This window comes from Salmo salar, chromosome ssa13 (assembly GCF_905237065.1).
Source record: "Salmo salar chromosome ssa13, Ssal_v3.1, whole genome shotgun sequence".
NCBI lineage: Eukaryota > Metazoa > Chordata > Actinopteri > Salmoniformes > Salmonidae > Salmo > Salmo salar.
The window spans coordinates 75,634,182-75,646,533 of record NC_059454.1 but is presented as its reverse complement, the minus strand read 5'-3'; the positions used below and the strand labels follow the sequence as shown (position 1 = coordinate 75,646,533).

The 12,352-nt window shown below is 41.5% G+C and overlaps 1 protein-coding gene across 1 annotated transcript in view; it reads right to left on the bottom strand.

Moving 5' to 3' along the window:
• Positions 1–12,352, bottom strand: part of LOC106568003 (protein KIBRA) — a 50,437-nt gene that overhangs the window by 9,273 nt on the left and 28,812 nt on the right. The window contains exons 12-16 of the mRNA XM_014137976.2: positions 10,174–10,291; positions 2,906–3,076; positions 968–1,160; positions 486–626; positions 229–293 (exon numbers count right to left, since the gene is read on the bottom strand). Of these exons, the coding sequence (XP_013993451.1) occupies positions 229–293; positions 486–626; positions 968–1,160; positions 2,906–3,076; positions 10,174–10,291 (688 nt within the window). The remainder of the gene's footprint in view (positions 1–228; positions 294–485; positions 627–967; positions 1,161–2,905; positions 3,077–10,173; positions 10,292–12,352) is intronic.

Below are 12,352 nucleotides of genomic sequence, written 5' to 3'. Positions count from 1 at the left end.
GGGGGGGACGGGTGTATCAGAAATTCAAGCACTGTCATTGTGTTTTTGAACCTGCAGGGTGGGATTCCGGATGTGTGTGTGTGTGTGTGTGTGTGTGTGTGTGTGTGTGTGTGTGTGTAGAATGGAAGAATGCCTGTCCTCCATAGAGGTTGAAAGGGGGGGAGGAGAGATGAGAAGACAAGAGAATAAAGGCATAAAGGTGCTGTTGTTAACGTAGGGAGAGCTCACCATTCATCCTCCTCTGGTGCACCCTCCAGACTGCCTGCTACTCTCCCTGTGGTGGGGACAGAGCTCTGGAACACACCAAACAAACAAACACAGTTATTCATCTATTACATGCATTCATAAGATACATACAGTATGTATATAAATGGAGAAAAAAAAACACTTATGTAACACGTCTACATACAGATTTAAAACAACAGAGCCAGTTCATTTTGAAATGCAGCCTATTGTTATACACGACGCATGAAGGTCTACGTTACCCTTTCAGACTGTGTAGCCGTCCCGGTCTCTTTGTCCTTGCTATTGATCTGGGGCATGAAGGAGTAGCTCAGGAGGTTGTAGCACTTGACACATCTCTCCCCAGAGGTGTTGACATCAGCCAGGCTTATCTGAGCACCAGCCTGCCCAGAGGAGAGGAGGAGGAAGACATAAGAGTTAAGAGTTAAAAGGTGGTTTACTGAAGGATGTTATACACTGATGTAACAGACTTCATGCATGAGACACAGTAGGGAGTGTCAGAGGGACAAAAATCCACTTATGCTCACTTATGGCAATACACCACTGTCATATGATTCAATAACAACAGGTGTGGAAGCTTAAAGGGTATACATTGGGATTTCGATGTACACATCGCAAATACACCACCGTGGGTGGCAGTGTTTCTACTGTATATGGGTGTGCTGGTGATAAGGACTATTTGTTTTGTTGACGCTAATTTACAAATGTGTGTCGTTAAACTCACCAGACACTCCTCGCGGCCAGATGGGCTTGTGTGGCACACGTCCACCCTCAGGGTCTTCTGCCGCAGAACATTGTGGGCCATCTGGATGCCGAAGACTTCGTTGACCTCCACGGCGTCCTGGGGGAGAGAGCCACGCGTCCGGAAAAGGCAGCGGGTGGTCTCAGAGCAGGGGAGGACAGCCACACGGATGTACCTACGGAAGGGAAGCACAGTTAAACACCTAGACAATGTGCACACAGTTGAGTGTACTGTTGAGAACAAATGACACATACAGTACTTTCAATACAAACACACCGACTTAAATGAGAAAAGTGGGTACACAGACAGCATACAGTACATTCGGAAGTATTCAGCCCCCTAGACTTTCTCCACATTTTGTTCCATTACAGCCTTATTCTAAAATTGATTAAATAAAACCTTTTCCTCATCAACCTTCACACAATACCCCATAATGACAAAGCGAAAACAGGTTAAGAAATTTTAGCAAATAAAAACGGAAAAACCTTATTCACATAAGTATTCAGACCCTTTGCTATGAGAATCGAAATTGAGCTCAGGTGCATCCGGTTTCCATTGATTATCCTTGAGATGTTTCTACAACTTGATTGGAGTCCACCTGTGGTAAATTCAATTGATTGGACATGATTTGGAAAAGCACACACCTGTCTATAAAATGTCTCAGTTGACAGTGCATGTCAGAGCAAAAACCAAGCCATGAGGTCGAACAAACAGGATTGTGTTCGAGGCACAGATCTGGGGAAGGGTACCAAAACATTTCTTCAGCATTGAAGGTCCCCAAAAACACAGTGGCCTCCATCAGTCTTAAATGGAATAAGTTTGGAACCACCAAGACTCTTCCTAGAGCTGGCTGCCTAGCCAAACTGAGCAATCGGGGGAGAAGGGCCTTGGTCAGGGAGGTGACCAAGAACCTGATGGTCACACTGACAGAGCTCCAGAGTTACTCTGTGGAGATGGTAACCTTCCAGAAGGACAACCACCTCTGCAGCACTCCACCAAATCAGGCATTTATGGTACAGTGGACAGACGGAACCACTCCTCATTAAAAAAGGCACATGACAGCCCGCTTGAAGTTTGCCAAAAGGCACCTAAAGGACTCTCAGACCATGAGAAATAAGATTCTCTGGTCTGATGAAACCAAGATTGAACTCTTTAGCCTGAATGCCAAGCGTCACACCTGGAGGACACCGGTCACCATCCCTATGGTGAAGCATGGTGGTGGCAGAATCACGCTGTGGGAATGTTTTTCAGCGGCAGGGACTGGGGGACTAGTCAGGATCGAGGCAAAGATGAACGGAGCAAATTACAGAGAGATCCTTGATGGAAACCTGCTCCAGAGTGCTCAGGACCTCAGACTGGGGCAAAGGTTCACCTTCCAACAGTCAAGACAATGTGGCTTCGGGATAAGTCTCTGAATGTCCTTGAGTGGCACAGCCAGAGCCTGGACTGGAACCCGATCGAACAGCTCTCCTGGAGAGACCTGAAAATAGCTGTGCAGCGACGCTCCACATCCAACCTGACAGAGCTTGAGAGGATCTGCAGAGAAGAATGGGAGAAACTCCCCATATACAGACATGCCAAGCTTATAGCGTCATACCCAAGAAGACTCGAGGCTGTAATCACTGTTAAAGGTGCTTTAAATTACTGAGTAAAGGGTCTGAATACTTACGTAAATGTGATTTTTTTGTTGTTGTTAATTTCTAAAAACATGTTTTTGCTTTGTCATTATGGGGTTTTGTGTGTAGATTGATGAGCATAAGGCTGTAACGTAATAAAATGTGGAAAAAGTCAAGGGGTCTGAATAATTTCCGAATGCACTGTATGCTCAGTCATCTGCGAGGTGTTTGTTTCACATAACCTAACAAATAATGACAGTCATTCACTCCTAAAGCAAAGAGAAAAGATAACTTTGCTACATACATTTTGTGGTTGGGCAGCGGGGTGAGCGCGCTGCAGTTGGAGAGCTGCATGACTAACACGGTGAAACGCTTGTCTTTCACCTCGTACTTCAGGCCCAGTCTGACCTGGGCACAGCCTGGAGGACCTCCCCTCTCCTCATAGCCCAGCAGCAGCTCTGCTTGGGGGACAGGCCTGGGAACAGTGACACATACAACAGGTTTAGGGTTAGATCCACAAAGTGACTATCAAATACAGTACCTGGAAGCCAGTCCTGGTTTGTGCTTTAGCTATTAACCTTACATTGAAGTCATGTCACTAAAATTATAGGTGATATCAGTCCAAACAGATATGGCAACCAGACTTCAAAATAGCAGAGGTACTGGTTGTGAGAGGGACTGGCAACATACAGTATATGGCAAAAAGACCCTCACGCTCCGGGCCAAACGGTGCAAACGAAACACAATGCAAATATGCTGGATGTTTGTTTGACAAATAGTACTGCAGACAGCTTGTCTCCAGCGATCACTTGATGTAAACCAAAGATACTGTATATAATGACGAGATCGTCTTGTCTCGAGCCGCACTAACAATCGGAGTCATTGTCCCAAAGGCGGGAAAGTCAGGCGATCTGCTTATTGGTCTGCTTATCGTGGACAAATTTTGACGGGAGTAAACCCTCTCGCTTTGCCTCTTCCTCCCTGTGTAAACACATTATATGTTCACTCATTGTCTCACGTCAGATAGCGTGACGGTCGTCTGCACTCATAACTCGCAAACACTCATACCAAAAAATTTGTTTGGCTACAATATACATTCCAAACATTAAAAAAATGTTACTAAGCTGACATCATCCCCTTTCATCATTTTTTTTTAAATATGCTTTTTTTATTTTAATTTATTAGGATCCCCATTAGCTGCTGCCAAGGCAGCAGATAATCCTGTTTGGACCCCAGGAAGAGTAAAACAATTATATAACATAATGCAACAGCCTACATCACATCATGCAAGACATCACCACATTACTACTCTGCAACCACAAATTCACAACATTACATTTACAAACCTACAATATTACAATGTGTGTGCGTATGCGTGTGTCTCTTCACAGTCCGCGTTGTGCCACCGTGAGGTGTTTTATATGGGTTTTTTAAAAATCAGATTTTACTGCTCGCTTGAGTTACTTGATGTGGAAGAGAGGTCTATGTAGTCATGGCTCTACAGTATGTGGTACTGTGTGTTTCCCAGAGTCTGTTCTGGACTGTGAAGAGACCCCTGTTAGCATGTCTTGTGGGGTATGTATGGGTGTCTGAGTTGTGTGTTAGCTGTTTGAACAGACACATCAATACCTCTCACAGAAGACAAGGAGAGATTGACATGCATGTTATTGATATTAGGCCTCTGTGTATATTTACGGGCCAGCCATCCTGCTCTGGGCCAACTGTAATTTGCCCATGTCCCTTTTTTTAACACTTCACCATATGACTGGGCAGTAGTCCAGGTGTGATAAAACTAGGGCCTGTAGGCCTTGTTTTGTTGATTATGATGTCAAGAAAGCAGAGTAGTGCTTTTTCAAGGACAGACCTCTCCCCATCCTAGCTACCGTTGTGTCAATGTTTTGATTACATCAAGAGGTTTAGTCTCAACTTGCTCAATTGCCACATTCATTAAAACATTTTGTTGAGATTTATGTTTCAGCAAATGATTTGTCCTAAATGCAATGCTTTTAGTTTTTTTTATATATATTTAGGACTAGCTTATCACCCATTCTAAAACTGACTGCAGCTCTTAGGTGTTGCAGTGATTTAACTTGCTGTGGTACCTGACGTGTATAATGTTGAGTCATCAGCGTACATAGCCACACAAGCTTTACTCAGTGCTAGGTCATTAGTAAAAATAGAAAAAAGGGGCCAAAACTGCCTTGAAGTATGCCAGACTCTACCTGGTTTATGTTAGAGGCTTCCATTTAAGTGATAATGCCCGAGAAGCCGGTGTTTGGAGGATATATTAGCACGGGTGTTCTTAGTCCCGAGACGAAGCTGAGGGTCGGCAAACCGTGCCAATATATCCTCCAAACACCAGCTTCTCGGGCATTATCACTTTTATACAACAGGTTACCAACATATTCAAATAATGATTGACATATTTTCATTAAAAACTTTATTTTGATTAATTTATTCATACTATTTCATCCTTCCACGAGATATAGTCCCGACACAAATCTAGGGTTGCTACCCAAACTGGCTGGTCGTTCATTCTGTTGCCAGAGACGCGACCCAGTCATTCAGTCTTTTTGTTCTGTATCTATGGACGCGACCCAGTCATTCAGTCTTTTTGTTCTGTATCTATGGACGTGACCCAGTCATTTTGTTCTGTATCTATGGACGCGACCCAGTCATTCGTTCTAAATGTTCCAATTCCATTCCGGCTGGCAACTTTCTTATCCCTTGCTTGCTAGCTAGCCAACTACGGCTAATTTATGGTCACGTGAAAGCCAAAATAACAACAGTAGTTGTATTTGCATTTGTTTATGCAAAGTGACATTTATTGTGACATCCATAACAATGAGCTAATGAAGCGCAATTTGGCCTGACATAGAAAATGTGCTCACTCGTGAGGACACTTGTTCAGAGGAGCTAGCCAACAACACAGCTAACAGAATCACTTCAAACTGAAGCTGGAAAGACTGCAAACTACAGTAGCTGCACTAGTTAGTTAGTTACCTTTTTTTCAATTGACATTTCTTTGTATATATTCATAAAAATGATGAAAGCTGATTCATGAGTTCGACTGGCTGAGAAACGCTGCCTGCCTGTATCTCGTCCCGACTCATTCATTACTATGGAACAGCTGGAGATCGAATTTGAATATTTAAACAATGTTGCAAATGTCGGAGAGACAGACAGCAAGGTTTATATACAAATCTCCGCTGTTGAAAACTAAATGTTAGTCTAAAAAAATGTGAGATAATCTCCACTATAAAAAGCATCTAGACATTAAGTTTATAACTTGCCGGGCTGGGCTGATGATACAGTGGATTGCACAGTCAGATGGAACAGAATAAATAGGCATTATAATGTCAGATTTAGCTGGTGGTAACTTGTGGAATAGACTGTCTGGAATGCGGTTTGAACCAATCAGCATTCAGGATTAGACCCACCCATTGTATAATAAAGAACCCTCTGTTCTGTTAAGACAGGCAACTCTCGATCCACGTTAATGCTTTACATCCTCTGCCATAACACCGATTTTTTCAGCAGCAGGCTTTGATCAATAATGTCAAAAGCTGCAATGCAGCCTAACAGCTCCCTCAATCTTATTATTATCATCAATTCCTTTCAGTCCATCATCAGTCATTTGTGTTAGTGCTATACATGTTGCATGTTGAGGGCCCTTCCCTATAAGCATGCTGAGCCAGTTAATTTGTTTACTGTGAAATAGCATTGTATCTGGTCAAACACCATTTTATTCTAAAGTTTACTAACTTTGACAAACCTCCTGGTACTGACAACTTGGATGGAAAATGACTGAGGATGGTAGGGGACTATATTGCCACTCATATTTGCCATCTTACCAAAAACTATATACCTGTAGCTAAAATGTAATTTTTTTTTGTCATGAGCAAGTCTACCTAATTCTACATCTCGCTAAGGTGTTTTGTGTGTACAAAAATGTGCTAGCTAACGCATAGTGTCTACTTACTGGCTGAACTAGTCTAAAATCAATCCATAGGAAACGAAAGGCAGGGATACTAACAACGGCAGTTCACACACTGCCGAATACTCCCTCTAGATAGCTAGTTAGTGTAGTTCTAACTAATGCACAAATTACTTTTCATGATATATGTTCTGCAGTGAATAGATCGCCGAGTTCTAAAGCATAACTGACTGCTCTCTGTGACGTTATTGCGTTGGCCAAATGTTCAAGTAGTGAGGCACAATGCCAGCTGTCAAAGTCAGATAAGCTGATTCCTGTAACAGTCCCATAACTTTGGTGCCGTACAACTTCAACAAGCTGGCAAACTAGCTACCTACCGTATGGCCATTCAAACAAGCTTGCACTAGGCTGCTAGCTGTTTGGTCAGCTTATCAAGCACGGTTTGCAGTAGTAGCCAGCGCGTCCTAGAGAACGGAGTGATTTACAGATTTAGGAACTAGTGTTAAGCACAAGGTTACGCCTCATTCACATTATATCTGAGCAGTCTGTTGCGTTCCGCCAGGTATCATTCATTTCAATGGGGACCATTCACAACAGTGGTATCGCAGCGAAACGGATGCCGCATACTTGTAATTTTTCCAAACTTTGTGTCGCCTTCATTGCAGGCAGAATCAGTTAAAAAAACAGGAAGTTACCCAAACGTAACAGGTATCAGTAAACATGAATATAAACTAAACTTATTTGCCAATGATCTGCTGATATACTGAACCAAAATTGAAAACTCAATGCCCTCCTTGCTAAAAATATTTTCAGAATACTCTAAAATCTCAGGATATAAAATTTACATGGGAAAAAAATGAAATAATGGTAATAGGAAAAATAACTAATGATCTACAGCCATCCTTTAAGTGGACCACAAAAAAATACTTACGATGCTTAATACGTGATAAATATATAAAGATAACTTTATCCCATTACTCAACCATATGAAAGCAGATCTATTTAAAATGGAACAATCTTCCCATAAATCTTACAGGTAGAATAAACCTATTCAGAATGGTATGGCTCCGAAAGTTTTTATATTTATTCTCAGTAATACCAATTACCCCACCGAAGACATTCTTTAAAAAAAGTATACTCTGTCAGACTTCATTTGGGCAAATAAAACTCGTAGAATAAATTGGAAAGTTTACATGGCCTTAACTCTGAGGGTGGTTTTAACCTCCCAGACTAGGAATTGTACCAACTTGCCACCCAAGGCTTTTACTAGAGACATATTGTTAAATGCACTAAAGACAAACAATAGGTACATATTGAAGATGAGCATGCTCACCCCAGAAACTTTTCACGTCTATTTTAAAAAGGATGAAGCTAAGAGCATTAACAACTTCATAGTTAAGAACACTAGAACAATATGGTAGAAAATGAATCGGATTGTACAAGAACCAATATCACTCCCAAAAATACAACCCTATGGAACAATCCTTCAGAATACACCGATAAATTGGTCCACATGGAAAACTAAAGGCATAGAAACCGTCAATGACTTGGTAATAGCAAATACATTTATTTCCATGACAGAATTAAAAAGGAATTTTGGACTAACCAATGCAGATATTTTCAAATACATGCAACTTAAAAGTTTCAATGTCACAAAATTTTGATTGGAAATATTTTAGACATCAGAGCAATCTTGAAGGAATCCTATGAGTCAGAAAAGGATATTCCTATGATAGGTAAGTTATATAAAACCTTGCAGAGAGCCAATCAAACTGACTACCTCTTAGAAAAAAATATAAACTATTGGAACCAAGACTTAAAAAGAACTGATATTGGCACAAGATGGAGGGAATGTTTGAACCTAACAAACGAAATTACAGGTAACGAAAATGTATGCTTAATCCAGTATAAACTCATGTATTGAGACCAAAATTCACAAATTCTGCAGCACAACAGAGTCATGTCTTAAGTATAAAATTAACGACTCAATAATTCGTCCCTTCTGAGAATGCTATAAAGTCCAAAAGTTATGGGCGGAATTAGAAAGTTGGCTGTCAGAAGTATTCCAATGTAAATGTACTTTTAATCCACCTGTCTGCATATTTCAAGACATGTCATATGAGGGAGCAGTGAGATACCCGATGGGTTGGACAATTCTCTTCTTGAAAAAAACATACACTTAAGAACTGGAAATCAACCAATCCTCCATCGTTAAGACAATGGAAAAATCAAATGCGTCATTATCTGAATATTGAAAGAGAGTGGGCGACAGAGAGGAACAAAATAGTGCAATTTGAGGACATGTGGAAATGAATAGTGCAGGCAGTGGAGATAGGGGTGAGAACAGATAGGTCTGGGCAGGAGTGATGTTGATGTTTGTGTGCGTCTGAATGTTGTCTTTTGTAATGTTTGGAGATTTTTTACAAGAAAAAAAAAATAGGAATTTACCAAACCACAGAACAAGATGAAAATGTGGTTTTCAGCGATGGCTTTATGAGATATCTAGCAACTTGTAAACAATTACCCATTCCTATAAGTGAGTACTACTTTAATAGTAATGTTAAATAATACACATTGGCTGTTAAGCCAATTATGTTATAAACCCGTTTTAGTTTATTATGATGGTAATGACGTTTGTTTTTATGATAATTATTAGGTGGAAGTCGCTAGCTACATTATCAACCAAGCCTAGCGTTTCGCTAGCTGCTCTGTAAGCCAGATTGACTTGCTAGAAAGTTAGAGAAACAAGTTAAGGAAAAAGTAACTAAACATGTTTTATTATCACCTGAAACAATATGTTTCTCCTGTTGTGAATGAAAAGGTCATATTTTGCAATTTCCCAAAATAAATGTGATCTTTGACGAGAGACTAGGCTCACAATCTTGTCATGCATTGTGAAACCCTATGCTCTCCGTCCAGTAGTGGTACAAGATTGCATGAAGATGACGTACGGCGTAATGAAATGTGGCATTAGGCGGATGAGCAAAACCGCGACTTTTAGAGATGAGTTCCAAGTCCTACAAGACAGATCGGTTGAGGGACGAGCATCTCGTAGGAGTGACGCCATCTGACGTGAGACCAGGGGAGAATGACTGCCCCCTCTCACGGAAGTTTATGGCCAACCGTGGTACTGCAGGCATTGTTTGCAGAAAACAGTATCTTATAGTGAATGGAAAAAGTGCAATCTTCGTGGTCAATCTGTCTAAAAATACTATTCTTTTTACACGATAATTGTACCAATAATTGCTTCTAATACACCAAATGTATGTCCATGAAACAAAAAAAATTAAACGCACAGGATAATTCAGTTGCTAATGGCAGTCTGCAGTACCCCGGTCGGCCTTTAACTTGAGTTACTCAATGAGAGGGGGCAGCACTGAGCTAGCCTGCAATGTCACTTCCTGGAGTAGCTCAAACTGTGCACGTTATGTCTCCATGAGACGTTATGTGATCGATAGCTTTGTCCATTCATATATACAGTCAATGCGTGAGACAACGATGTTCACTTTCATATAGTTAGATAGGGGTGGTAACGAAGCACTAATCTTTTACTATCCGTGACGGGTCAGGCTCCAGTGTAAAGAAATTAGAGACACTTGTCCTCCAGGTGACCCAGTGGCTACTACAGTACCCACCTGTCAGAGGGCTCGTATACCCCACTGTCACCCGCCACCGACTCATCAGACACTGCTGACGTCACACCCATCTTCTTCGACCCAGCACCCACCGTCCCTCGGACCTGCGCTACGGCATCTATGTGAAAAGGGGGTTGGGAAGAGGAGGATAGGGAGGGGTTGGGAAGAGGAGGATAGGAAAAGAGAAGGGAGGAAAAAAGAAGGGTAGAGAAAGACAACACATTGTCACAACCTTTCCCCCTTGCAGCCATGGAAACCGGTGTTGAGTTGCATAGCTGGAGTAGGTTCAATTTACAACACACCACCACCACAGGTAACAGTGGGCCATAACTCAACCCCCAGTCTCTCACTTCTCCCCCTGTAGTGGCCCCATTGGCAATCAGGTTTCAGGTGCAATCTTGAATTCATTATGAGGTGCATGCACTCACACCCTTACTGCAGTGGAGGAAGCCAGACCAACCAGTTCAATATAGTTAGTGTGTGTTGAATGTTACATCATCAGTGTGTATGTTGATACAGCCCTGTCTCTGAAACACCCATATGTATGTATGTATGGAGAAAAAAATGTATGTATGCATTCACTACTGTAAGTGGCTCTGGATAAGAGTGTCTGCTAAATGACTAAAATGTAAATGATATACACACACACACACACACACACACACACAAACACACAGTTGAAGTCAGAAAACATTTAAACTCAGTTTTTCACAATTCCTGACATTTAATCCGAGTAAAATTCCCTGTCTTAGGTCAGGTAGGATCACCACTTTATTTTAAGAATGTAAAATGCCAGAATAATAGTAGAGAGAAATGATTTATTTCAGCTTTTACTTATTTCATCACATTCCCAGTGGGTCAGAAGTTTACATACACTCAACTAGTATTTGGTAGCATTGCCTTTAAATTGTTTAACTTGGGTCAAACATTTTGGGTAGCCTTCCACAAGCTTCCCACACTAAGTTGGGTGAATGTTGGCCCATTCCTGCTGACAGAGCTGGTGTAACAGTCAGGTTTGTAGGCCTCCTTGCTCGCATACACTTTTTCAGTTCTGCCCACAAATTTTCTATAGGATTGAGGTCAGTGATTTGTGATTGCCACTCCAATACCTTGACTTCGTTGTCCTTAAGCCATTTTTGCCACAACTTTGGAAGTATGCTTGGGGTCATTGTCCATTTGGAAGACCCATTGGCGACCAAGCTTTAACTTTCTGACTGATGTCTTGAGATGTTGCTTCAATATATCCACATAATTTTCCAGCCTCATGCTGCCATCTAGTTTGTGAAGTGCACCAGTCCCTCCTGCAGCAAAGCACCCCCACAACATGATGCCACCCCCGTGCTTCACGGTTGGGATGGTGTTCTTCGGCTTGCAAGCCTCCCCCTTTTTCCTCCAAACATAACAATGGTTATTATGGTCAAACAGTTCTATTTTTCAGACCAGAGGACATTTCTCCAAAAAGTACGATCTTTCTCCCCATTTGCAGTTGGCTTTTTATGGCGGCTTCGGAGCAGTGGCTTCTTCCTTGCTTAGCGGCCTTTCAGGTTATGTCGATATAGGACTCATTTTACTGTGGATATAGATACTTTTGTACCGTTTCCTCCAGCATCTTCACAAGGTCCTTTGCTGTTGTTCTGGGATTGATTTGCACTTTTCGCACCAAAATACATTCATCTCTAGAAGACAGAACGCATCTCCTTCCTGAGCGGAATGATGGCTGCGTGGTCCCATGGTGTTTATACTTGTGTACTATTGTTTGTACAGATGAACGTGGTACCTTAAGGTATTTGGAAATTGCTCCCAAGGATGAACCAGACTTGTCTACAATCTTTTTTCCTGAGGTCTTGGCTGATTTCTTTTGATATTCCAGAAATAATCTGTCTGTAAGCAATTGTTGGAAAAATTACTTGTGTCATGCACAAAGTAGATGTCCTAACTGACTTGCCGAAACTATATTTTGTTAACAAGACATTTTTGGAGTGGTTGAAAAACGAGTTTTAATGACTCCAACCTAAGTGTATGTAAACTTCCGACTTCAACTGTATATTCACGTTCACATTTTTCTTAGTGTGACGCTGACACTGCTCTGATTTGCAATGTGTTGTGTGGATCTCAAACTGTTGCAAATTAATTAAATAATTCAAACATTCATTCTTTATGGATCACAATGGAGATGACT